This window comes from Manis pentadactyla, chromosome 14 (assembly GCF_030020395.1).
Source record: "Manis pentadactyla isolate mManPen7 chromosome 14, mManPen7.hap1, whole genome shotgun sequence".
In the NCBI taxonomy this organism is placed as follows: Eukaryota; Metazoa; Chordata; class Mammalia; order Pholidota; family Manidae; genus Manis; species Manis pentadactyla.
In genome coordinates this window covers 24,122,625-24,150,408 of record NC_080032.1, presented here as the reverse complement: position 1 = coordinate 24,150,408, position 27,784 = coordinate 24,122,625, and the positions used below count along the sequence as shown (strand labels likewise).

General features: G+C 52.1%; 1 protein-coding gene across 4 annotated transcripts; it reads left to right on the top strand.

Moving 5' to 3' along the window:
* The first annotated feature begins 1,038 nt into the window (after window positions 1-1,038).
* Window positions 1,039-25,949, top strand: ABCB9 (ATP binding cassette subfamily B member 9). 4 transcript variants are annotated; one of them, XM_036922041.2, is made up of 12 exons: window positions 1,039-1,167; window positions 5,705-6,395; window positions 9,952-10,066; window positions 10,554-10,633; window positions 11,524-11,729; window positions 13,876-14,073; window positions 15,339-15,467; window positions 16,592-16,780; window positions 17,282-17,455; window positions 20,915-21,074; window positions 22,410-22,546; window positions 24,760-25,949. In XM_036922041.2, exons 2-12 carry the CDS (start codon window positions 5,789-5,791, stop codon window positions 25,009-25,011), a joined length of 2,247 nt encoding a protein of 748 aa, XP_036777936.2. In that variant the 5' UTR covers window positions 1,039-1,167; window positions 5,705-5,788; the 3' UTR covers window positions 25,012-25,949. The 4 variants fall into 4 exon arrangements, with proteins under 4 accessions (XP_036777936.2, XP_036777932.2, XP_036777935.2 ...); XM_036922037.2 differs by having other exon boundaries at window positions 10,503-10,633; XM_036922040.2 differs by having other exon boundaries at window positions 1,045-1,167; window positions 5,764-6,395; window positions 10,503-10,633.
* Window positions 25,950-27,784: the final 1,835 nt, after the last annotated feature.

The window sequence follows — 27,784 nt, the reverse complement described above, 5'->3', positions numbered from 1 at the left end:
GAATAGATAAAAAAGATGTGGTACATATACACAATGTAATATTATTCAGCCATAAAAAGAAAAGAAATCCTACCATTTGCAACAACATGGATGGAGCTAGAGGGTATTATGCTCAGTGAAATAAGCCAGGTGGAGAAAGACAAATACCATATGATTGCACTTATTTCTGGAATATAAAAACAAAGAAAAACAAAAGGAACAAAACAGCATTAGACTCATAGACACTGAGAAGTGACTAGTGATTACCAAGGGGAGCAGAGTGGGTGAGGGTGAGGGGTGTGGGAGGGGGACTATTGAACCACTGTGATGTATATTTGATATATATATAAAAGTCTAGCTACAGAACAAATTCCGACTGGGTCAAAAAAAAGTACACTTTAATTTCTCAACACTGCCACATTCCCCTTGAAGGAGGCTGTTCACGAGAGTAGCACAAGCTGTTTTAAATTCAGACAGCCCATTAAACCTCTGACTGAAGGTTGGAGGGATGGGGGAATATCTTGCCCCACCTGCTGCCCCTCTGGGCCTTGACCCACACTCCCTTTCAGCGATATAATTTACTTTGTAATTATATGTGTCGCCTGACCCCCTCATTAGAATGTCAGCTCCAGAAGGATAGGTATCTTGTTTTGTTCCCTGCTGCATCTTAAACGCTTTGAACGGCGCACGGTATATAGTAAATGCTAGACAAATGTTTGTTGAAAGAGTGAATGAATAAATGAATGATGAATGAAGATCATAACCCCCACCCTCCGCGGCTGGCAGGCTGCCCCTCCAGAGGGAAAGACCGTTAAATAGCAGGCGCCCCCAGCAGGTGAGGCCATTTCTGTGGGCCCTGGATGGGCCTGAGACCCCCGACACCTGAGAGCGGAGCTGGAGGGCCTGGCTGGGCCGAAGGGGGCGGGGCTTGTCGCAGGTGGGCGGACGGAGCGAGTCGGCCCCGCCCCTGGAGTCCCCCGCCCACGTGGAGCCCCGCCTGTCGCGGGCAGTCCGGGGAGCGCTTAGCTCCGACCTTGCCGTGGCGCAGCCTGGGCGGGACGAGGGAGGAGCGGCGGGAGGAGCCGGGCGAGCGCAGCGCCGGGCGCAGTCTCCTATGAGCTGCGCGGAGCCGGCTCCCTGACGACCCTAGCCCACTGCCTCCCCTGCCCACGACTCACCTGGTGCCAGGTAAGGTAACGGGTAAGAGCGCGGCTCCCGGGACCCCCGACTCGGGTCCTTCCCAGGCCGGGATGCCAAGCCGAGCACAGGCGGGGGCGCCTGGGGCCCCCTGCCTCGCGGTGGAGTAAGCATCTCCGTTTTAGCTGGGAGCCTCCCGAGAGCCTCATGGCCCGCGCCCCTGTACCCCGGAGCCTGCAGCCGCACGTCCCAGCCCCCCAGACCTGCAGCATCTTTCCCACGCCCGCAGGGCAAATGTTGCATTTTTTTAACCCCCCCAGGCGCCACCGCCTCCTGGAATGGTGGGGGTGCCTTCGAGGGAGGATCCTGGGATGTCTGTCCTCCCCCAGAATTGGACTGGCGCGTCTTCTGAGGGCTTCCCTCCTGGCCACAGCTCCCGAACGCCCTGGCTGTGGCAGGACCCTGGGAGGGCCGCTTGGGCCTGCCGACCTTGGCAAACCCCTTCCCCTCAGTCTCCCCAGCTGGCCACTGGACTGCTGCTCCTCACTCATCCACTCTGGTGGTTAGGCCTGTGGGTTCCAGGGCCTTATTTCTGGGCCTCTCTGTTAAAACAGGGTGCCCCCTTCCCAGGTCTTAATTAAAATAGCTTCAAGCTGGCCTGACAGGATTCCCCCACCACCTCTGCCCACTGCCCCACACCCTGGAGATAGGCTGGCCTCCATTCCCCTGCTTCAGAGGGGGCAGGTGCCAGATAACGTAAGATTGTAGGAAGGCCACCATAGCTCCCCAGAGCAACAACTACCCTGAAACACCTTCCCCGAGTCCCAGAGTGAGGGCCAGTCCCGGCATGGGATGTGGTGGGTTCAGCTAGGGTGGGAGTCAGGATGGAACAACGTGGACCCTGCCCATCCCTGGCCCTACATCTGGAGACCCCAGGGCAACACTGTCCTGCAGTCAGCCTCAGTCAGCTTGTGTTTGCTGAGCACTAAATGGGCCTTTCCACTGCTGAGAGATGACCACTCTGGGGTGAAAGTTCACCAAGTTAGGGGGAACCAAGCTGCTTGGGCCACCCATGTCCTTTAGGACCTTTTCTTGTGGTCCCTGAATAGCCTGGGTAGGGGCCCACCCAGAGAGTGAAGTGCTGGCTTTTGGCCCTGCCTTCCCTACTGGTTGCATGCACTTCGTTTTCCCAAGCCTCCATTTCCCCATCTGTAAAATGGGGATGATGACCCAGGGGCCCTCCCAGGGTAGTGGTGAGGATTAATTGAGGTGGGAGGTGTCAGGCACTTAGCATGTTATCTGACAGTCAGTAGCTGTTGTGGTTGTGATGATAATTGTTGCTTAATACTTCCTGGCTGTTCCAGACTTTCCTCTTGTGCAGCTGACAGCTGGAGATGCCCCAGTCACCATTTCTTCTACTGGGAAAAAAGCCTGGACAGGACCCCTGGTGGGATGGGAACACTTGCTGTCCTGGGCCATTCCTTAGCATTTGAGGTCAAGGCAACTATTCCTGTCTTCCTGGGCCATGTCAGGCCTTGGGCAGTGTCTACTCTGGCCTCTGGCCACCACCTCGTCCTTGTTCCTCAGGCCACACATATCACCCATGTGCCCACAGTATGCCCTCCAGCTACACCTGGCCCAGCCCAGCTGCGTCCTCCAGGTCAGACAGATGGAGAGCAGGGACATACGTTCAAGCAGCTCTCTACTTCCCCACCCTTCTCTCCTCTGGGCTGGTGGGTTCAGAAGAGTCTTCTCCCTTCACCCTCTTGCTCAGTAACTTTAAAAATAACTGAGTGTCAAGTCCCCACTGGGGCCATGAGGGCTGTAAACTGACCCAAGTTGTATTCTGCTCCATGAGAGCAGAAGGACTCAGCACTGGGGAGCCTGGGACTCCAGTGCTATTGCCATTCTGCCTCCTGCTTGCTGGGTGACCCTGGAGAAGCCTCACCCTCTCTGTCTCTGGGCCTCAGTTTCCCCATCTGTAAAATGTGGTTCAGATAGTCTGATGCTGGAGTGTGAAATTTTGTTTATTCCAGTGATGATAAACAGCTGGGGCTCCTGGGTGGGTAGCCATCAAATGGGGTTGACATTACCCAAAGTGGAAGGTTGTCTGGGAGAAACAACCCCAGTGACTGGGAGTGGGGTAGGGACAGCAGACCAAGCCCCTGGCTGATCTCTGGCAGGTCTGCCTCTTGTCCCACTTCTGAACCCCAGCTCCTTTCTGGGGGCTGAGGAACCCCTAATGTCCACCAATAGGAAAGCAGCAGCTGAGGTGGCTGGCAGGGCCTGGGCCGCCAGCAATGACTTGGCCGGGAGGCCTGGTATGGCACTGGGCCAAAAGCATCCCTCCCTGGGCTCCAGCTCGCACTCACCCACTCCCTGGCTCCCCAAGGGCTCTGCATTGCAGCAGACAGGAGCCTTGGCTGCTGGGGCTGTGGGTACAGCAAGGGCCTGGGCAGAGGGCTTCTGTCCCCCCATCCCTACCCTCACTTACCTCCCCACCATCCTTTTTCCCACTCAGCCCTGCCTTCCCCTGGAGGTACAGCCTGCTGACAAGGCAACCTTCTCTGGGACAGATCTAGGTCTGCCTGGAAGTGCTGGGGTGCAGGCAGAGTCCAGGCTTGGGGACCATCACACCCGTGGGTCCTTTCATATTCGTCCTGAGCATTGTTGGGATCTTGCCTACCCCTGGAGAGGCTGTTTTGAAGCATTAGGGCTTTGGAGCTGAGAGCACAGACTTCCTAACTCAACAGTGTGGGTTCACATCCCACCTCTGCCACTTCCTAGCTGTGTGGCCTGGGACACCTCAGTTAACCTCTGTGCCTCAATTTTCTCAACTCTAAAATGGAGATAATAACAAAAGCTACCTCATAGGGTTGTGAGGATGGATGCATGTAACATGTGCTGTGCACACGTTAACATCAGTAGGTGTCAGCTGCCATTTGTCATTGTTGCCCTCCTCCACATCAGCTCCACTTCTTGGCTGAGCACCTGTGGTGTAGACTTTCTTTTCCTTAGATCAACGCTCGCTGTTAACCCTTGTTATATTGACAGGTGTTTAGCTTAGCAGTTTAGAGCTCAGGTTCTAGAACCAGATAGCTCTGGATTCAAATCCCAGCTTTGCCACCCACCAGCTGTGTGACCTTGGGCATGTTATTAACTTCTCTGGGTCTCAGTTTCTCTATCTGCTAAATGGGGCTGATGATGGTGCAAATCTCAAAAAGCTGTTGTGAGGATTGGATAAGCAAACACATATATAAAGCATGTGGTTCATCTAAAGGGCCAGGCCCACAGTGGGTTTCAAAACTGTTTGTTTGTAGTTATTAGGCACCTGCTGTGTGCCAGACATGCAGTACAGAGGTTGAGAGTGAAGTTCTAGGATCCTTCACATACTGGTTCAAGTCCTGGTTTGGGCCTTTGTTGGCAAAGTGATATGGAGCACATGCTGTTGCTTCTCTGTGTCTCAGTTTCCGCAGCTGTAAATGGGAATGTGGAAATACCCACAGCATCCCTGTAGCTCCCGGAGTCTCTCAGGGCCTGGATGAGTCCTGAGGGGCGTACTGTAGGGGATGCTTTGGACAAAGCAGACATCAAGCTCCAGAAAACCAAAAGGGCCTAGGACTGTGGGTTAGGGCCACATTGCTGAAGGAAAAGATTCTGGAAACTTCCAGGCAGATGTGGAAGCCTGGGTTGCACTAGGACCTTTGGCCACCCTTCTTGGTCTAAGTGGGTAGAGGTTTATTTGGGGAGGTGGAAAGCCTGATTTGGGGAGGAGGGAAGTGAGCAAGCATTAAGCATCCACTGTATGTGATAATAATAATTGGAGGCAATTATTATATGCCAGGTACAGTGCCCAGACCCAGTGTTCATGCATTGAACCTTGTGTTAATGCTTCACAAGTGAGGAAATAGGCTCAGAGAAGTTAATGGTAGTAGTGAAAACAGTGACTATTTTTTGCACACTTTGCTTGTATCAACTTCATATGCAAATCCTCCAGGTCCCAGCCCCTTCACCTCTCTGACCTTGTGACCTCGTGGGGCCTCCTAGCCTCCCTCCGGCACACTGGCACACTGCTGCCTCAGGGCTCTGGCACTGTCTGTTCCACCCACCAAAATGTCTTTCCTCCAGATATCCACATGGGAGACTCCTCTTTCGATCTTGCTCAACTATTTCCTTCACAATGAGGTCTTCCCCTATATAAAATTGCCCTCATCTTCTACGGCCCTCGTCCCCTCAACCCCACTCCTTTTTCCCCAGCCCTTATCTCTCAACATACTGTATCATTTATTTTATTATGCTTATTACCTGTTTCTGATGTGAGTGTGTCATCTCAACCAGAGCAGGGATCTTTGTTTACTTTGTTCATTGTTAAATCCCCAACACAAGGAACAGAGTCTGGCCCCCAGAGGGCACTCAATAAATATTCCATGAACAAATGGGATCCTCACAGCGCTCCTGTGAAATAGGTACTCTTCTCATTGCGATTTTACAGATGAGGAAACTGAGGCCCAGAGATGTCAAGTGACTTGCTCAAGGTCACACAGCCAGCAAGTAGCAAACCTGAACCCCTCTCCCCATTGCCCTACAGGTCTGACCCTGCCCTGTGGACAATGGCCCTGCCCCCATGAGCTAGATTCTGCCCCTCAGCACCTGTCCACCACCAGCCAGCAGGATGCAGCTGTGGAAGGCAGTGGTGGTGACCCTGGCCTTCATGAGCTTGGACATTGGCATAACCACGGCCATCTACATCCTCAGCCACCTGGACCGCAGCCTGCTGGAGGACATCCGTCATTTCAACATCTTTGACTCGGTGCTGGACCTCTGGGCGGCCTGCCTGTACCGCAGCTGTCTGCTGCTGGGAGCCACCATCGGCGTGGCCAAGAACAGTGCCCTGGGGCCCCAGCGGCTGCGGGCCTCATGGACAGTCATCGCTCTCGTGTGCCTCTTCGTGGGCATCTACACCATGGTGAAGCTGCTGCTTTTCTCAGAGGTCCGCAAGCCAGTCCGGGATCCGTGCTTCTGGGCCCTCTTTGTGTGGACTTACGTCTCGCTCACTGCTTCCTTCCTGCTCTGGTGGCTGCTGTCCACAGTGCGTCCAGACACCAAAGCCCTTGAGCCGGGGGCTGAGGCCCAGGCTGAGGCTGAGGGCTTCCCTGGGGAGAACCAGCCCCGGCTTGAGCAGGCATCTGGGGCCACGCTGCAGAAGCTCCTGTCCTACACCAAGCCCGACGTGGCCTTCCTTGTGGCAGCATCCTTCTTCCTCATTGTGGCAGCTCTGGGTAGGTATGGACAGGCAGCCTGGCAGGCACCCAGGAAATCGACTGGCAGGGGTACGACCTCCTCTCCCTTTTGCTTACATATTTAACGTTACTTACATGCTTCCAACATGAAATTGACATAGTTTCCCTCTGAATTCTGCCCAGACTCTCCTGATCCCCCTGCCCAGGGCTAACTACAAGAAAAAGTTCCAGAAACTACAAGTGGGCAGGAAACTACTTTTATGCATTTCCTGTATATGCTTCTAGTATTTCCTTTTGCAGCTACAAGCAAGTAAGAACACCTCACTCTTCTCAATTCCTCCCTTCTATTTTTTGTCTTGCTTTTTTCACAAAGCAATGTACTCTGGAATTTTCTTAGTCTTCTATTTGGCTTTATAACATTCCACTGTGTGGCTGTGGTAGGTCCCTTGCTGCTGGATTCTTGGGTCGTTGAGTCTTTTTCTCTTACAGTAAAATAACCTTGTTCATACATATTTCATATAAATGTGAGTATATCTATAGGATAAATTCCTGGAAGTAGGCTTGTTGGGTGAAAGCATTTTTGGTAATGAAGCAGAGCAGACTATACCCCATCAGAGCATGTTATCTGTGGCAAGAGTAAGTGTAGGGTTTTGTGAAACTTTATTAGTTATGAGTGTCTGTGTGTGTCCTGGATTGTGACGTAAAATGTATCAGTTACTGTGGTTCGGGTCCAGCAGTTTGAAAACACCGCTCCAACAACAGGGCAAGAAGGTGGTATCGTGGGGTGGAAACTCCGTGGGTTCTGGGGGTGACAAGGCCTGAGCGCACATCCCAGTCCTACTGTTCCCTGGCCGTGACCGTGGGTGAGTTATTGGACCTTTCAGGACCCCACTTGTTGGTGTCCTTATTTGATGATGATGTAAAGTTGAATAGAAACACGAGAAGGGCAAATACAGTGCCTGGCACAACATGGTAAGAACTCAGGCATGTTAGCTCTTACGCGTCATAGTACGTTTAATTCATACGGACAGAGCCTGGGAGTGACCACAGAGCAAGAGTGTTCTCTAGAGGATAGGCAGACCCCAGAGCTGGTCCCAGTTCTGCAGCACTTTTCCTCGCTCTGTCCATCTTGTGCCCTCTCAGTCCCAGTCCCTTAGCTACTGTGTGCTTTTAGGCAAGTTACTTGATCTCTCTGAGCCTGTCTCCTCATCTGCAAAATGGGCATAACTGTCGTCATTGCACTGGAGGCTTGTGTGGGTCATTGAGTTAATATGAGTAAGACACCCCAGACAGCTCCTGGCACATAGAAAGCTCCCAGTAAACGTTAGTGGCTGTGAGGATTGGGATTGACCCCCTTTCCATTTAACCAGGTGGTTTCTCCTACTCATGCTTCAAGGCCAAAATGTCCCCCCCTCAGAGAAGTCTCCTCGGATTCTACAGACCATGGTGCTTTGCACTACAGTTATTGCACTGGTGATGTGAAGATCATGCACTCACTCTCCTGCTTCTCCTGCCAGGCTTTGAGACCCTTGAGGGCAGGGGCCAGGTCTGACTCACCCCAGGTCCTCTAACACCCAGCACAGAATAGTCTCACTGAATGAATGAGCCAACGAATGAATGAACAATGGCCGTCCTCCCTGCATGGGCAGATGTCGCCCCACGACCTCATTTCCCTTGCTTGCCGGGGCCTGTGTCAGCTGCTGTGTGCTCGGGGAATACGGATGTCCTACAATACTGCCAAACAGCTTTTGCCAGCCTGTGGGATTGTGTCCAGGTTAAGGGCTCAGACTTGAGATGAGGCCCCTGACTTCACTGATAACTTGAGTTCGGTTTACTCAGCCTGGCCAAACCTCAGTGTCTCATCCAGATATGGGGGCTTTGCTGGATTGTTGAGAGAATTAGAGGTGAAGCACGGTGCCTGCCCAGGTAAGTACTTCACACAAGTCAGGTGTGTGATTATTAAGAATTATTTTTCAATCAACAAGCATCCATTAGGGCCCAGCTTTTTCTGAAACCTCATAATCTGAAAGAAAAACCACCCATTGTGAAAAAGGCTAGTTTTAGTGTTGCTTGAGCTGAGGGGTGGCAGGATCTGATACTGGTTTCACAGGGTCTCACTGCCTGTTGAGTGGAGGACAGGCTGCTGGGGACAAGGATGGCAGCAGGGAGAACCAGGAGGTGGCTGAGGATGTCCAAACAAGATTGACGGTTGGAACCTGGGGACAGTAGAGGCAGTGAAAGTGGTCAGACTGGAAGTTCTTTGAAGGTGGAGCTGCAGGACTTGCTGATGGACCGGAGAGTTTCTTGTGTTTTTTATGCGGATTTGACAGGAATTGGCACTCCTTGGCACAGTGCCCCTCACCCAGGAAGGATGCAATAAACGTGTGCTGTGGTTAATATTACCACTGGCACTTGCAGGAATCAACATGCTGCTAGAGTTCTTTGATGTCCTTTTCTTCCTTGTGGGTAAACTGAGGCAGGACTTCAGCTGGGGTGCAGCTCCACAGCAGTGTCTGGAGACCCTGTTGCCCATCTGGCAGCAGACCATGAGGACCAAGGCCCTCTGGGCTGCTACCTTGTGGTTGCTGTGCCACGACCAGCAGAGGGCACCAGAACCCCAGAGAAGGCTACACGGTCCTGGCTGAGCCAACCACGTAGAGCTAGCGACATTTGTCCAGGATTCATTCACTGACCTTTATGGAGTGTCTGCTGAAAGCTTAGCCCTGAGCCAGGTGTGCCTGTGGAAAGAGCTGCGGTGAAAACGGAACAGAGCCTGGTCTGACCACCTTTGTTCCGTGTCCATCATTTCCATAAGATGAGGGTGGGCATTCCGGGTTATTGGGAAGGATGGGACAGGAAAGAGCCCCCAGACTGGAAGTTGGTTTGTGCTGAAGTCCTGGCCCTTCCTCTTAATTGCTGTGTGGCTTGTTGAAAATTATTCAGACTTTCTGAGTTTCCCATTCCACCTCTGTGAAATGGGCGTGACTCCCCACTCAACCCCCCTTCTCACTCCTGCCCAGGATCGCTGTGAAGAAACAGTTAAGATAAATGGGTAAGAGATAACCTGGAAAACTAAAGTGGCCCACTAAGAGGGGTGGGGTGGCAATTCCCAGCATTGCTCAGAACCAGCATATCAACATCTTCTGAGGTTCCAGAATTTGGGCTCTGATCCCTCCACCAGTGAGAAGAGGGAAATGAACTTTGGGGTCCATCGGCCACTGATGAGCTGTGTGGCCTGGGCAAGCATCATCTCATCTTTTCAGCTTCACGTTTCTTGACTGGAAAATAGGGTGATAATGGGACCAACATAGCATCTACATGCAAAGGGAATGAAATACGTTGAGGGAGTCCCATGGCTCCAAGCGCTCAGTGCCTGGGAGCCAATTCTGTATTCCTGTTTCCTGAAAAGAGGGGGGCATTAAGCAGTACAGGACTCCTATTCTGCCTCCACCACGGTGAGAAGCAGGAGTTTGCCTAGAGAACAAACCCCTTCAGTGGAGCGAGCAGTGAGTGGCGTGTGGGCTTCTGCAAGCTTGGGAGGAAGTGTATGGGCTCCCCTGTCTCAGACACCCCAAGTCTACCCTGTGCCCTGTAGGAGAGACCTTTCTCCCCTATTACACTGGCCGGGCCATCGATGGCATCGTCATCCAGAAGAGCATGGAGCAGTTCAGCACAGCCGTCGTCGTCATGTGTCTGCTGGCTGTGGGCAGGTAACCGGCCCTCCACCCCATGCCCTGCTTCCCAGGCCTGCAGCAGGGGAGGGAGGGCATGGGCCAGGGAGGTCCGCGGTGGCCAACGACCAGACTGGCTTAGAGCTAATGTCCATTTGATTGAGCCATGCCCTAGACCACACCCTCTGTCCCTAAAAATGGCTGTTCTCAAGGGTTTCCCTTTCACCCTCCCTGGCTGCTTTCTGAGGGGGAAACAAGGGCCAGGCTTGTCTGTGCTGTTCTGGAAGGGAGAGGGGTCTGGCTGGGAAGGTTGGGTCTCTTGTCCCCAATAAACACACTCCCCTCTTTACCCTCACCTTGGGGGCTCCCACGCTGGAGAGAGGGCTTGAGGCTGGGGTGGGGGCAGCAGCAGGGGTATGGTGTAGGTCGATGGGAGGACACCGTGCTCCATAGAACATCTCTTATCTGCAATTAGCTCATTTGCCGCAGGTATTCGGGGCGGCATTTTTACCCTCGTATTTGCCAGACTGAACATTCGCCTTCGAAACCGTCTCTTCCGCTCACTGGTGTCTCAGGAGATAAGCTTCTTCGATGAGAATCGCACAGGTCAGTCCTCCCGGGTCCCTGGGTGGCTTGGGGCTGGGCCTAGCCTGGGTGAGCTTGCCTCACATTGAGGAGTTAAAGGGGTATGTTCATGGTCTCAGCCCCCCGGCTTTTCCTGCCATCCAGTTCAGGATGGAAGCAGCCCAGCAGGCTGACTTGGATGCTGACCCTGCCTGAGCCCTGGGGAGCTGGCTTGCTGGCTGAGGTCTTGGTGTGAGCTGTGGCCACTGTAGGACCCTGGCCAGGCCACCCGAGGTCACTGCAGGAACCAAGCCCTGGCTTCCCACTGCCCTCTGGGAATCACAAGGGCCCGATCCTGTGGCTTGAGAGGCCCAGCTCCTGCCAGGGTGAGCAGGATGTGTGCAGGGCAGGGCAGGGAAGGCAATGTAGGCTCCAGCCAAGATCCCAGGCTCTGAGACCAGCCTGGCACCAAGCTGTACTTCCAGCGCTTACTCACTGAACCTCCATGAGCCTATTTTTTCATCTCCAAACAGAAACAATAGCCACCCCTGTCGCTCTTAGCCCAGTGTCCACACCTGCTAAGAGGGTGTCTTCCTCCTCCCCCAGCCCTGATGGCTGCTTCTCTCTGAGGGAAGAGGGCTGCAGGGCTGCTTCTGGCTCAGTCACGTACAAGCTGAGGGGCGCTGAGTGAGCGTCCCTGTGGTGAGGCAAGGCCACCTCCTCTTTACTGCGGGATGTGATGTCACAAGACGTGAGTGATGAGGGCCGGGCTCAGAGCAGCCCTCGAGGGGTGTCTGCTCTTCTTCTCTGCCACCCCTCCCAGAAGGGCAGGGAGGCCTGAGCCTCGGGCCTGCCTCAGAGGCCCCTTAGTCCCCCTGCCCCACCCAGAGTGGTCTACTGCCGCAGCGGGAGCTGAGCCACCTGTGTTCCAGGGGACCTTATCTCCCGCCTCACCTCGGACACCACCATGGTCAGCGACCTGGTCTCCCAGAACATCAACATCTTCCTGCGGAACACGGTCAAGGTCACGGGCGTGGTGGTCTTCATGTTCAGCCTCTCGTGGCAGCTCTCCCTTGTCACCTTCATGGGCTTCCCCATCATCATGATGGTGTCCGACATCTACGGCAGGTACTACAAGGTAGGCCCCTCCCGGTCCCCACTGGGCTCAGTGAGCCCCAGAGCTCCCACGTGACCCCTCTGAGGGGCTGGGGCGCTCATCTTGAGGCTGGGTTTGCATTCATCCACTTATTCATTCAGTTGCTCCACTCTGTGGATATTTATTGGGCACCTGCTATCCCAGGAGCCAGGATAGGTTAATGTATAGGGGAGCTCAAATTCTAGTGAAAGACTACAGTGAATGACCGCAATAATAATAGTGAAAATATCTAATACGGGGAAGAAAATGAAGTGAAGAAGAGATGTTGGGGGCATCAGGGATGGCTGTAATTTAAATAGGTCTTCCTGGGAAGGTGACATTTGAGTGAAGATCTGAAGGAGCTGGACATTTTGGGGAAGCTCCTTCCAAGCAAAGGGTGTAGCCAGTGCAAAGGCCCTGGGGTGAGGACGTGTCTGGTGGGCTTGAGCCTCAGGGAGGCTGGAGCTATGGGTGAAAGGAGGGGCTCAGAAATGAGAGCAGGGAGGGGACGGGGCCAGACTGGAGGACTTTGGAGAGCTTTGGTTTTCCCTCTGGGCAGTTCGCTCTCTTCCTGTGGAGTGTGTGTGTATGTTGGTTCAGGCCCCTTTGAGCAAGGTCCTCCCCTGCAACCTGCAGTTAAGGGCAGGCTACCCCCTCCAGCTACCCCTTGGCACTGTCTCGGCTGGGAAGGTTGGCCTTTGAGCTAGGCCCCAACGTCACCCTCCTCCTGCTTTGCAGGTTGATGGGTGGCCCTGAGCCCTAAGGGACCAAGGCCAAGTTCAGACAGGTGCAGGTGTCCCCTTCCCCAGTGATCCAGGCCTGAGGGGGTGGGGTGCTCGTAAGCAGGGGGCTTTAATATGTGATTGGCTCAGTGTCCCCAGCTCAGTCAGAACCCTTAGTGCCCGTGACCTGAGAGGCCAGCCCTCAAACCCATTCCCCACAACCCAGCATGTCACCTGGAAGAGCCCACCACCTAGGAGGGCCTCTCCCCTCTGTTCTGGGTCACAGACCTCACTGATTTCCTCCCTGTGTAGAAAAAGTAAATATCATAAGTTGGAGTTGGAGCTGTTTCCCTTCCTCTGCTCTGCACCCCACCCTTCCTGCCTTCCTGCCAGCCCCTGGGACAGGGCAGGAAACCCTGGGGCTCCCCCTTCAGCCCCACCTCTGTGCATACCCTAGGCCCTGCCTTCAAGTTCAGTGGGCGGGACCTCAAGGATGCTCAATTTGGGTCTTTTACTTTGTACCTGAATGTGTTGAGTATAGTCACTGAGTCATCACCACGTGCCACAGACATTGCCCACGGCCAGACATGACTCAGGGTATGGTATGGTTCCTCCAGGGATGCTGGAGCACATTGCATGCTTCTGATAGCCTCAGCATGACTTGAAGGTCACGGGGCATGCCCGTGCATAATCCTGGACTGGCCTCTAGGCACATTCCTGGCTGGTTTGAGAATCTGAGCATGTTAACTATTCCAAGGCCTGAACAGCTCTACCCAGAGGCTGCTTCTGGGACTCTGCTGGGCAGCAGCTTGGTAGTCATACACTTGGGAGCACTTCTCAGCCACTTCTGCCTGGTTATACATACATGATACAGGCAGACTTCACAGCCTGTGGCCTCTGCCACCATGTAGAATTTGCTAGTTCTGGAATCTCTGTGCCACTGCTCAGGCTCTTAGATCATTTAATGTATGTTGATGATGTAAACAGTAGTCCCTTAATAGCTAGTGTTTCTTATGTAGTGTTCAACCTGAACAACCATTCAGGGCATCCCTGTTCTTATGTCAACACAGGATCAAGTGTTGAGTGTCTCTTTCTGAGGAGATTAGCAAAAACTATATAGTTGTGAACAACTTCCTCTGCATACTGGAGATGACTTAATGACCAGCACCCCCATCCCTCAGGAGCTGGAACCTCAGGAGCTCACCCCAAGAACCCAGCTGGATTCTATTCTCTGAGTCTCTGTCAAGTCAAGCTAGGAGATGGGGAAGGAAGGGGAGCTAGGTGCCATCCTTCTGTCCCTAGAACTCCCTGCCTAGAGCTATTGCCAAGTAAGGGTAGAAAAGCCCAGAGAGGCCTGGGGGCTCTGGTACATAGTGAGACTGTCTGTTTAGGGTTCCTCTCCTTCTTGTCCCCACTCCTGCCCTTAGAGGCTCTCCAAAGAGGTTCAGAACGCCCTGGCCAGAGCCAGCAGCACCGCCGAGGAGACGATCAGCGCCATGAAAACTGTGCGGAGCTTTGCCAATGAGGAGGAGGAGGCAGAGGTGTACTCGCGCAAGCTGCAGCAGGTGTACAAGCTGAACAGGAAGGAGGCGGCAGCCTACACGTACTACGTCTGGGGCAGTGGGGTACGTGGTCCTGGCCCAGGCAGCTGTGGCCATGGGGGTACTGGATACAAAGATGCAGGACCCCCATCAGGACATTAGCTCAGGGCCTGCATGTTGGTGTCAGGCTGGCTGCACCTGACTTTACTCTGTCTCAGCTTTCTGATTGTCCACAGAGAATCTTCTCAGGAAAGAACGCAGCGACCCAGTGGATGTCCCCACAGACTACCTCCTCCTTCCCTCTCACCTGGGCCTGGGGTGGCAGTGTGGAAGTGTTCTTTTCTCAACTGGGGAAACATTCCTGTCAAGGAGGGGAGTTCACCCCCAGGCCCGCCACTTTCCAGCAGGTTCTGTCACAACCACACACATCCCCTTAGAGGCCCAGCTTGCTCCCTGGGCTGAGTCACAGCCCCTCCCTGGAGAATGGGGTGCAGCGGCACCCTGTTGCTGTCTGCTGGCCAAATCTGGGTGGTGGGCTCATTGGGGATAGGTGGGGTAGAATGAGAGGGTTTGGCCTGAGGGAAGGAGGAGCGGGTGGCCTACAAGGGAACCAGGACACAGGGACAGAGCATACCACCCCTCAAAAATACCCAGCCATCCCAGAGAAGGCGCCTGAAATCCAGCTTAGCGGGCCAAGCCTCTTGGCAATCTGCCCACCATTAGGGGCGCCTTTTGTTGCCTGCACAAAAGCACAGTGGTCTAGCCATGGATCTAGTTCTGACCAGCTGCGGGCTTGGGGTAGGGAGGGGTAAAGAGGGGCCCTGAATAGGTTGTCATGGTCACTTAGGTTCCACTACCCCCAGACACTCCCCAGGTGCTGGAGGGGGAGAAGGCAAAGGCGCCCAGACACAGCCCCTCCTGCCCAGAACCTGGTGGGGCAGGGCTATGCCTGGGCCTCTGTGGGACCTCATCCAGTGGGCTCAACCTCTCTGAGCCACACATTTCCCAACAAGGAGGACCAACAGCTCCTTCTTGGTCTCACCGAGGTGCTTGGGAGTTGCATGTGTGTGCCAGGGCCTTACAAAGACAGCCTTGTTCCTGGCCAGGCCCAAGGTTGCTCCAGCTAGAGAACCTCTGCAGGGAAAACTCCTTGGCAGCAGGAGAGGAAGTTATGACTGACAGACGGGCACCAGCCTATGGGAGGACAATCCTGCCACTGGCTGGAGTTTCCATTAGTGGCTGGTAGTGTGCGGCTCAGTAACTCTCACCTTCCCCTGCAGCACTGGGGGCTGGGTGGGGGTCTGAGCCAAGGCCCCTGTGACCCAAATCCCCTTTTTGTCTGCCCACAGCTCACGTTGCTGGTGGTCCAGGTCAGTATCCTCTACTATGGGGGCCACCTCGTCATCTCCGGGCAGATGACCAGTGGCAACCTCATCTCCTTCATTATCTACGAGTTTGTCCTGGGAGATTGTATGGAGGTGAGGAGCTGGCTTGGGGTGGGGCGCTGGGGAGAGGGGAGGGTTGGGGAAGAGGGTCTAAATGGGGGGTGTGCTCCAGGATTTGAGGGATGTGGCGTTTTTTTCTAAAGTAGGTGGGGAGAGAACAAAATACTAACAGTGATAATGCTGCTAACAGTGGCAAGCACCTCCACTCATCAAGCACAGTAGCAGCCAGGAAACGTTCATAAGGGTGCCAGGAGGGCTTGGTACTGTCCCAGTTCCCATTCTCAGAGAAAGGTTGTGGCTCGGAGAGGCCAAGTGACTCGGCCTCCAGGTTTGTGGGGAACTGGGTTCAAAGCCAGATGGGTCTGTTTTTAAATAAAGGGGTTGCTTTAGATGATGTGTTAATTTGGGTTCCCTGGCCAGCAGCTCCTGAGAAGAGGAAATGGAGTGTGTGTATCCAAGCTGCCATCATCAGTGCCTGAGTGTGTGGGGAATGGTCTGTGCCCCAAGCCCCGGGCACTGAGGGTGGGCCTTGGTGCCTAAGGTGACAGTCAGGAATGCAGATGGGGGCAGGCGTTAGCGTCTGCTGCAGATGGCACTTTGCTTTAGCTATAGTCACACCTGCCATGTCCTTTGACTCCTTTGACTCAGCAGTTCTGCCTCTAGGAACCACGCTTCAGAAATACCCACACCAATGGGCATACATTTCCCAGGATGTTCAGTGCCATGCTGTTCCCAATAGTGAAAACTTAAAACAACCTCAAATGCCCACTGATCAGAGATCGAGTGCATACAGTACATCTGTATTCCAGACGCTACAAAAACTAGGCAGCCGCTCAGAAATGAGGTGAATCTGTGTGTCCCGGCAGGGTCACTGAGCCTCTCTGCCTCTGTGTCCTCCTCTGCTGTGCTGGCTGGTGGTAGGTCTGGAGGCATAGGCTCCTGACAAACGGCATCAGTACTCTCTATTGCTGTCCACCTATTGCCACTATTGTAGTATCTGCTGTCCTAGCAAGGGGCCCTGGCAGCCTCCTGGGGGCCCCACCCCCAACCTCCTGCTGTGTCCTTGCTCTGCACCCCCTTCATCCCTCTGGCACCATGGGGGTAGTCCCAGGATTGGGATGTCAGTGGACAGGAACATGTGTCTCCTCCCCTCGCAGTCTGTGGGCTCTGTCTATAGTGGCCTCATGCAAGGTGTAGGGGCCGCTGAGAAGGTGTTCGAGTTCATTGACCGCCAGCCGACCATGGTACATGATGGGAACTTGGCTCCTGACCACCTGGAGGGCCAGGTAGACTTTGAGAACGTGACCTTCACCTACCGCACTCGACCCAACACCCAAGTCCTGCAGGTGAGAGGGGCTCCATCATCCTTTCCCTCATCCCATCTCTTTCACAGTTCACACATGCCAGGCCGGGCAACAAAGCCATGAATACATAAGGCCAAGCCACTGCCCCCATGGAGTTTAGGCTCTAGTTGGGGAAGACAAATCATTAAGGAGATTCCAGATAATTAGTGCCAAGAAGGCAATAATAAATCAGGGTGGTGTGATAGGGGTAGTCTGCAGAGATGGTATTAATAGTCAAGGAGGGCTTCTCAGAGGAGGTAATGTTCGAGCTGAAATCTGAATGAGGAGCAGGAGCCAACCAAGTAGCCCTCTGCAGAAAGAACATTCCAGGCAGAGGAAACAAATGTAAAAGTGCTGCTAGATCGGAAAGGAGAGCATCCCAGGGGGACAGGAGGGCCCAGGCATGGCCAAGGAGCCTGAGGCAGCCTGGGAAGGTACTGCCTGTGTCTGAAGCCAGAGCATCCGAGCCAGTGGCCTCACACTGCATCCGCGTGTTCCTTGCAGAATGTCTCCTTCAGCCTGTCACCAGGAAAGGTGACTGCACTCGTGGGGCCCTCGGGCAGTGGAAAGAGTTCCTGCGTCAACATCCTGGAGAACTTTTACCCCCTGGAGGGGGGCCGCGTGCTCCTGGACGGGAGGCCCATCGGCGCCTATGACCACAAGTATCTGCATCGCGTGGTATGTACCCAGGCCTTGCTGCCCTCCTCGGCCCTCTCTCTGTCTAACCTCCTTCACGAGCCATAGCACAGACACGGAGAAGAGCATAAAGATAAATGAACAGTCCAGAGAATCAGCACCAATGTAACACCACCAAGTCAGGAACAGAACATTCCAGCACTCCAGAAGCCGCCTCGCCCCTTGTGCCCCTTCTTTTCCCTCTGGAAGCAGCATCTCGCTTGACTTTTAGGGTCACGATTTTGTCGCTTTTCTTTAGTTTCACCATCTCTCTGTGCCTCCCCCAACAGCACGCCGTGTTTTGCCGTGTGGAACTTCATCTGGCGGGAGTCGTGAAGCTTTATCTGTCTGTGTCTTGCTTCTTGCACTCAGCATTACTTATGAGTCAGCCAGGTTGAGGCTGTGGTTGCAGCTCATTCATTTTCATTGGGATGATGATCCACTGTGTCAGCATGACACCACCTATTGATGCATTCTGCTCTTGATGGATACTGAGGTTGTTTCCTGATTGTTTACTACTGACACGGTTAATTTTGTCCATGTTTCCTGGTACACACAGGTATATCCTCCCAGAGTGGATGCGTATCCCCAACTTGAATAGTTACTGTCACAAAAGTTCTTGCCACTAGGGTGGTCATTCCACGTTACATTCCCACCAGCAGTGGGTGAGAATTCCCATCGCTCCACATTTAAGTCATCTGTAGTACTTAAAGGAGTCCATTCACGACCATACAGTTTTGGGTAATTTTTTCAAAAAAGGAGCCTCAACACTGGATTCTGTGCTGGCATAACAGTAGGGATGCCCAGGATGATCGTTCAGGTCATACACTATAAAAGAAACACGAAGCATTAAGGAGGCACCATTTACGTCATCAGCATGCACTGAATCATGTGAGAGCCTGAGAGTCAGCACAGAGATTTCAGAACTCCTAGCAAGTTCTGTGTGGTGGTAGAGGCCACGGGCTGTGACACATGCCCACATCATGTATGTATAACCAGGTCTAGATGACTGAAAAGTAGTCCCAGGTGTGTGACCCCTGAGTTCTGGACATGGCCCCTGAGCAGACCTGTTCAAGCTTTGCAGTAGTTGATACTGTCTGGAACCTGATATTCTCAGACAGCTGATACTGTCAGCCTAACTTGTCGCAAGTTGCTTTGTATAGGGGTAGCTCACTGTGGTTTTTTGCATTTTCCTGATGACTGAATATATTAAGTACCTTTTCATATGATTATTAACCACTTGGGTTTCCTCTTTTGAGAATATCTTCTTTTTAACTTAAACATTTAAATTTTTATAAACCCGAAACAGTACAATGCAAAATCTAACCATATTCCCATATAGTTGGAGAATTTTATGACTAAGATGTAAGAGATCCCCTCCACCTCTCTTTTTCAATTGTACCCCATGGAGGTAACCAATGTTAGCAGTTCAGTAATCATCCTTTCCAACCTGTTTCCTATCTTCATACAAGTGTATCAATATATAAAGGCACATATATAGTTTTTCTTAACAAAAATAGAATTGTTCTGTATGTACTTGTATTGCAATTTGATTTTATGGATGCAATGTAATTATTTCAACCAATCCCCAGGTTATGGACAACTAGATCATTTCTTTTTCTTTCTCTTCCTTTTTTTCCTGTTTACAGGGTTACAGTGATACCCTCCATACGATCATTTCAGTAGGCTAAATTCCTAAAACTGGGACCATGAAATGACAATGCCTTTCTTTCGTTCTCTTAGAAGGAAGGGGTTAATAGCCAGGGAGGTCTTTGTGGCCTCCTATCTCCTGTCATGGACAAACTCATTCACAGAGCAACACTCCACATTCTCTTTCTTTTTTTTTTTTTTTTTTTTTATGGTGATTTATTTATTTATTTATTTATTTTTTGTAGATAATTATTTTTTATTGAAGGGTAGTTGACACACACCATTACATTACATTAGTTTCAGGTGTACAACACAGTGATTCAACATTTATATACATGATAATTCTAGGCACCAGCTATCACCATACCAAATTGTTACAATATTTAGACTATATTCCTTATGCTATACATTACATCCCGGTTCCTTATTTATTTTACAATTGGAAGTGTGTACTTTTTTTTTGTTCTTGTGAGGGCATCTCTCATATTTATTGATCAAATGGTTAACAACAATAAAATTCTGTATAGGGGAGTCAATGCTCAATGCACAATCATTAATCCACCCAAGCCTAATTTTCGTCAGTCTCCAATCTTCTGAAGCATAACGAACAAGTTCTTACATGGAGAACAAATTCTTACATAGTGAATGAGTTACATGGTGAACAGTACAAGGGCAGTCATCACAGAAACTTTCGGTTTTGCTCATGCATTATGAACTATAAACAGTTCAAATATGAATACTCATTTGATTTTTATACTTGATTTATATGTGGATACCACATTTCTCCCTTTATTATTATTATTTTTAATAAAATGCTGAAGTGGTAGGTAGATACAAGATAAAGGTAGAAAACATAGTTTAGTGTTGTAAGAGAGCAAATATAGATGATCAGGTGTGTGCCTGTAGACTATGTGTTAATCCAAGCTAGACAAGGGCAATAAAACATCCACGGATGCAGAAGATTTCTCTCAGAACGGGGGGGTGAGGTTCTAAGCCTCACCTCTGTTGATCCCCAATTTCTCACCTGATGGCCCCAATGCAACTGTGCCTGTTTTAGGTTGTTCCTCCCTTGAGGAATCTTACCCGTCTCTGGCTAACCAGTCATCTTCCGGGGCCATACAGGGAAATGTGAAGTTGGTAAGTGAGAGAGAAGCCATACTGTTTGAAAAGGTTAGCTTTTTACTTCTTTGCATATTAATGCCCTGTGGCTTCTATGCCCAGCATTTGTCTTGAGGTATCTTTACCACTTGGAAGAATTATGATACTCGGTAAATTTCATATGAGGCATGAATTCTATTTAAGGGTTGTAATTAGGAAGGAAGAAGAAAAGCTATAGAGGTAGCAGACAGAAGAAAACTTGGGAAGATTGATTATTTCTTTGACATATCTTCTTGTACAGTAACTTAAGCATGTATAGGTTTTAAGCTACTACTTAAATTGCGCACACACATTAACATAATAGGAGTATAGTTACATAACCAAAGCATACCTGTAATTACCAGCCATCCACATTCTCTTTCTCTAAATTTTTTTCTAGGATGAGCAGACAGCCAGCTGTCTCAGAGTTCAGGGAACTTGGCTTAGCCCAGAGCGACAAGCTTACTGGGCTCCAGTTTGTTGGTCTGGGGAGGCTGAGGGCTTGTGCAGAAAGAGGAAGGGGGAGAAGCAGCTGAACACTGGCAGCTGGGCACAGGCTCTGATCAGATTTCAGACCTGAGACCCCTTGCATCAGCCAGGCCTGGTGCTGGAAAGGTTCCTGGTGACAGCTGGATGGTTCCTGGCCTCTCATGCCCCATCCTTCCTCCTCTGCAGATCTCCTTGGTGAGCCAGGAGCCAGTGCTGTTTGCCCGTTCCATCACAGACAACATTTCCTATGGCCTGTCCACTGTGCCCTTCGAGATGGTGGTGGAGGCTGCACAGAAGGCAAATGCCCACGGCTTCATCATGGAGCTCCAGGATGGCTACAATACAGGTATGGAGCCCAGGAGCATCACCTCCACTGTGCCTGAAAGTCCACCCTCAGGGATATGACCCTCTGAGTTAAGCAGTGCCCCCACCAGCTGATGTCTGTTGTTTCAGGTGAAATTCACATAATATAAACTCAACCATTTTAAAGGGAACAGTTCAGTGTCATTTAGTACATTCACAATACTGTACAACTACCACCTCCATTTGGTTCCAAAACATTATTTTTACATAATATATATGTATTGTATTAAGTAACTATGATTACTTAATTTTATATTAGTAAATTAGAATGTTAATGAATTTAACAATTATATTACATATTTTATTATATTTAATATTCTTTAAAATGTTAACTCTTGAGAAGGAAATATTCACATGGTTCAAAAGTAAAAGCATAAAATGATTACAGTGAAGAGCTTTGTTCTGTCTCTTTCTCCATTCCCCGTTTTCTCATGCTTCCACCAAAACTTCTTTTATTAGTTTCTTACATGTCCTTTTGGAATTTCTTTAACGCAATATGATTATGTATTTTTATTTCATCCTGCCCTTTTACAGGAAAAAAAAAAGCACCTTATATTCTACACCTGGCTTTTTTAAGCTTCACCCAGTATCTTAATGACTTTTCCATATTGACACATAGAGAACTGCCTTGTTTGTTTTCTTTTAACAGCTGTATGATATTCCAGTTGATGGGCTTTATAATAATTTACTTAATAGTTTATTCCATTTCCTGTTGATGGACATTTGAGTAGGTTTTTTGTTTCTGTTTTTCAGTAGCAGTGCTGTGAGTCACACACTTCATATACCTGTGTCACTGTGCATGGGAAAGTTGATCTGTAGGGAAAATTCACAGAGATGGGTTTGCTGGTGCAAGGGTTGTGCATTTGTAATTGTGATCCATAGACTTGCACAATTAGGCTGATGGACACAGAGGTGTATGTGCTGCAGCCCCATTATTGTGAGCTGTGGGGATCTCACCAGCTGCACTTGCCCCAGAAGGTGGGGGAGTGTCTGTTTCCCTACAGCCACACCAGCACAGTATATTATCGAACATTTGGATTTTTGCCAAATTAATGGGCAAAAATTGGCATCTTGGTACAGCCAGATGTTAGTTAAAGCTGGATGTCTCATAATTTGCATGCCTTTTAGGAACAGGGCAGGGGACCATCCTTCCCTGACTTTCCGAGCTGTTGGTCATCCCAGCCGGTGGCCCTTAAAACCACACCTTTTCCTGGAGAGCACAGCTCCCATGGCACAGGGAAAGGCAGAGGAAGGGGCTTCTCGCTCTTCCCTGGGGCTGCCCACGTCCTGCTTACTTGCCCCTGTGCCTGCCACACAGAGACGGGGGAGAAGGGCGCCCAGCTGTCAGGTGGCCAGAAGCAGCGGGTGGCCATGGCCCGGGCTCTTGTGCGGAGCCCACCCGTCCTCATCCTGGACGAAGCCACGAGTGCCCTGGATGCAGAGAGCGAGTACCTGGTGAGTTGCGGGCTGGTGGGATAATGTGGAACCAGGTGCAGCTCTAGGTGATCAGAGTCCCTCGTCCACCCAGGGCGTGGGTGCTGGGCAGGCCCAGAGACACTGCTGGGGCTCTCGCAGGCTGTCAGCTTCTGGGACTGGGCTGTTCCAGTGTTGAGGATGGGGATCTGGGAGAGAGCTGAGACCGTATGAGATAGGGGTTAACATCAGGAGATGCAATGCCCTGCAGCTGATGATGTGAGCAAGTCACTTCCTCTCTCTGAGTCGTTTTCATTGGTAAAGAGGGTGCAGCAGTGATTTGTGGCTACCTTGCTGCCTCAGTCTCCCCAGGGGTCAGTTCTCTACTCAAGTCTTCACTGAGCTCCTTCCAGGCGCCAGGCACTGTACAGGCACTAGGGTTATCATGGCGGGGAGACCAAACGGCCAGGACCCCTGCCCCCACGGTGTTTCTACTCCAGGGGGAAAAGCAAATAATAAACAAGGGGACAAGTACAAGTTCAGCCTGTGGCCTATGCACGGAGATGAAACAGTCACGTGAGACAGAGATTGAGAGGGGTGACCGCTGTCAGGAGGAACAGTAAATGTTATTAAAGCTGGACAGACATTTTATTCAGTAGCTACTGACAGTAGGGGAAAGAGTTGAGCTCTGTCCCAATTTGTGCAGAGGTGACAGTAGGGATGGGGGCTTTTAGAGAGAGAATGAGTATGTAGGGAGGGGAGGAAGCTGGGCCCGGGAGAAAACCCACAAAGGCTTGGTCAGCGTGAGCGCAGCTGGGCCAGCTGTCTGCGGCAGCCCCTCTTGGTTAGGATTAGCCCCCCAAGGAGACTGGGACCCAGAGGCCCTCTCCTTCCTGATGATCACATTTCAGAGGAATGGCTTTCAGGACACTCCTGAGTTGTAGGAGATTCCATCGCAAAGGGGCAGAGGAAGGATTTACAACGACTAGCCCTTTTTTAGTAAGTGCCCTAAAAAAGGGAGGTCAGGGACCTACCATCAGGTGTTGGCTAGACCAGCCAGTTCTCCTGGCAGCGCTGAGCATTTAAGGGAGCTGGAGTCATCCTAGGGACAAGGCCTTGTGCTTCAGAAGTCCTGCTGAAGCGTGGCTGTCCCTTAGCCCAGGTTGATAGTGTCAAATGTGCTGTGAGTTTGCAATATGCAGTGATAGAACCAGGGCCATCGGGGACCACTGGAGCTGAGACCCGAAAGGAAAGAAGCCGGCCAAGGGGAATTCTGGGCTAAGAGCATCCCAGGAAGAGGGGCAGTGGGTGCAAAGGCCCAGAGCAAGTTCACAGCCAAGGCTAAAGGTTGTGGCTGGTGGGTGGGCGCTGAGCAGAGCCAGGTGAGGACAGAGCCATTAGGGAGGCAGAAACTCCTTGGGCCCTAGTAAGGAGTTTTGATTTTGTTTTTAATTATTAGATTTTATTTTTTGGAGCAGTTTTAGGGTTGAGCAGAGTACAGAGATTTTCCATATACCTCTTTCCCCTGTTACTAACATCTTGCTGTGGTGCCTTTGTGACAATTGATGGACCAATATTAAGGCATTATTATGAACTCAAGGCCATGATTTACATTAAGTGTAACATTCTGTGGGTTTTGACAAATGCAGTATCATGTATCCTCCATCATAGCCACACAGTAGTTCCACAGTCCTAAAACTTCTGCAGGACTTTGAATTTTATCCTAAATGGGACAAGAAGCTATTGGAGGCCTTGGAGCAGGGGTTCAGCAGAAACTGATTAAAATGTTTAAGTCCATGTGGGGAATGGAAAGGGGAGCAGGGCAGGAAGTTGCAGACATCTGGGCAAGAGTAACGGGGTAGGAGCTGGAGCCAGGCGAGGCAAACTGGGGACATAGGGTCTGCAGGGTTCACTAACCAATCAGATTTGGTTGATGAGGGCAGGGTGAGGAATTGAGGGTGGTGGCTCTGTTGGCATGAGCTTTGGGGGCAGTGCTGAGACTGTTCACCAAGGTGAAGGTCAGAGGGAGGAGCAGGACCACCAGGTGAGGGCACATCTGTCACTCGCTGAGGGTCCCCCCTAGTGCTAAGCACTGAGCTCTGTCCCTGTGAACAAACACCCGGGAGCAGGGCCTATGCGGGCCCTCGCTTTACCAGCGAGGCCCTGGGGCTCTAGGATGGGTCGGGATCAGGGCATGACTGTGGGGTTGTGGGAGCGGCGGCGTGATGGAAGCCAGTGCCCGCCTGTCCCCGCAGGTCCAGCAGGCCGTCCATGGCCACCTGCCGAAGCACACAGTGCTCATCATTGCACACCGGCTGAGCACAGTGGAGCGGGCGCACTGCATCGTGGTGCTGGACAAGGGCCGTGTGGTGCAGCAGGGCACACACCAGCAGCTGCTGGCCCAGGGCGGCCTCTACGCCACGCTGGTGCAGCGACAGATGCTAGGGCTTGAGCCTGCCTCGGACTGCCACAAGGAGCCACCGGGCAGCGACAGTCGCAAGTCCTGACCACTGCCCCTGCCTCTCCCTGTGGGGCAGAGGCCCCGGTGCCCGCCTGGCAGATGTACCGGTGGGACCCTCAACTGCGCTCTGAGCCCAAGCCCACGGCACTGGAGAGCAACCTGCCCGGTCCCACGTGTTCCCGCTTCCTGCATCTGGCCCCTGGCTCCCACCCTGCCCCTGGGCCACCGCCAGCCCCTGCTGCCATGAGCCAGCTCCTCCAGTCTCAGCAGCGGAGACCCCGCTGGTCTTGCTTTCCGGTCTCCCCAGGCTTCCCAGCAAAGGTGGAACTGCCTTTTTAAACCGGAGTCTTACCAGGTTTTTTACTGCTTGGTTCATTGGACCCCAGTCAATGCCTAGATTTCAAAAACATTTTTCTAAATTGGGAGTCATGATGGACAAATTCACTGAGATGTTCTAGAAACTTCTGGCCATGGGGTGAATAACCCTACCTATTAGCCTGTGGATGTCAGGGGAAAACCATTTTCTCTACCCTTTACCTCTTGAGAGAAGGGGCTTCCCTGTCCTGGGGGAGGCTTGCCCTAAGGGAGGGGACTTCCTGTCTTTCCCAGATCCGTGAGTCTGGCCAAGGGTGGGTTGGGAGAGTGGAAGGCACCAGTCTGCCCGGTGCCCCTGCTGCCCTGCCAAATCTAAGCCAGTCTCACTGTGAACCACTGCGAACCTTAACTGGGGGAGTGAGGGGCTGGCCAGGCCTGGCAGAGCCCCAGGGTGTCCCCAGCCCCGTACCCCGCTTTGGCTCCTCAGCCCTGTCTCACCCCTGTCCCACACCCACCCCTGCCACTCTGCTGTTTGGAGGCCCTTTGGATGTGTGGGGGATGTCTCTTCCCTGCTTGGTAGGATGGGGCTTGAAGCCCAGACTCTGACTTTGTGGGGGGGCAGCTGCAATTTGTCGGGAGAACCCGGTCAATAAAGTGTACTACCTCTGACCCCTGACCTCTGACCTCTTCCTGGGCCCTCTGCCCCATCACCTGGTTAGGTTTTCCCATCAGACCCAGCTCTCCTCCTGGCCCTGCCTCATGTAGCTATGGAAAGGCTTTGGATGGCCTAGGGTCTCCACCGGTGTCTGGAAGCCCCCGTCTGGCTCTTCATGGCCCCAGGTCTCCAGCGCAAAAGTCCATGCACATCTGTCTGTCTCCTCAGCACTTGTTCAGGGTAACAGAGATCCGTCTCCTCTAATTCCCTGGGACTTCTGTGCCTCCCAGGAAGGCTGAGACCCAGCCAACACCACCTGTTCTTTTCCTTTGGGGACTGGGCACCCTGCACCCATTCCAGCCCAGGGAGCCAAGAAATACTACCCCACAAAATCTCCCGATCAGGAGCGAGGCCTAGGAAGGGACACAGGAAGGCTTCTGTGGTAGTTATTCTTACTAGTCTGGGGTCCTCAGTGGGGGCTGGGCAGTGGCTCTTTACCAATTGGTAGAGTATTTCAATATTTTAACTACTGGTACAGTCACACTGAGTTTACCAGCACAGTGTCAGGCACGTACCCATTTTCCTGCCACATAAACTGAGGCCTGAGACCCAGCCTACGGCCACCTGGGTCCCCCACTTGCCCTGAGGGGCTTGGATTTGCCTTGAGCCTCTTATCTATCCAGGACCCTCCCGCTCCTCCCTGAAGAAGCCGTTACACGCCTTAGACGTGGGTCCTACAGCAAGAACGTGTTCGGGCCCAGGCCAGGCTTCCAGGTGGGATCGGAGACACCAGGTACTTAATGTCTGTTGTCATCTTATCCTCACAACAACCAGGTTTCTCCCCATTTTAAAACTGAGGAATCAGTCCAAAGCTCAGAGAGGCCAATTGGCTTACTTTGCACCACACAGCCAACACGCCACAAGCTGAGCCCCACAAAAGTAGGGAACAAAAATGTGAGGCTGTGCTTGCACCATTCCATAATAAAATACATAGATGAGCTAAACTGAGCCCGGAGGAAGATGAGGCGGCTTCCCCATTTATACCCTCTCCGGGCCTCAGTGTTCTCACCTGTTGAAGGAGGTGCCTGGCGAGGATGGGAGGAGTGATTAAACCTGCCTGGGGAGGTGGGGTCTAGATGGGAGCACGATGAGTGTCCCCCAGGGCTGCTGCAACAAACGACCTCAAACTGGGGGACTCAGACCAACAAGAGGCCAGGAGGCAAACCTCAGCGTGAGGGCAGGACCACACTCCCTCCAAAGGCTCCAGGGAAGGCCCTTCCCTGCCTCTTCCAGCTCCTGGTGGCTCCTGGTGTCCCTCGGCTTGTGGCCTCGTCACTCCCGGCTCTGCCTCTGTTGTCACATGGGCCTCTCTTCTGTGTGTCTCTGTGTGCCTCAAATCTCTCTCTGCCTTTCTAAGGACTTTTGTCACTGGATTTAGGGCCCATGTTGATAATCCAGAATGATCTCATCTTGAAATTTTGAATCACATCTGCAAAGGCCCTTTTCCCAAATAATGTCACCTGCCGAGGCTCCAGGGGTTTGGCATGACACTCTTCGGTCGGGGGGGGTTGTGGGGGACAGGGCCTGGGACTTGCGGCCTTCATCCACAGGGCTTTGCATCCCTTGCTCTGCCCCTCCCCAGGGCTGCTGCCCTGGCTCGGGGCCACCTCAAGACTACCTGTTTGGTTTCTGGGGCTGGGGATTAAATGTCAGAGGGCAAGAAAGGCCAGGCTTGGGTCAGGCTGGTTGTGAAAAGGGTTTGGAACTGAAAGCAGAGGCTTTGAGCTGGACCAGGTTGCTGGCAGGCGTGTTTGTTCCTTTGTCAATCAGAGTCTGTCCTTCGGCTGCT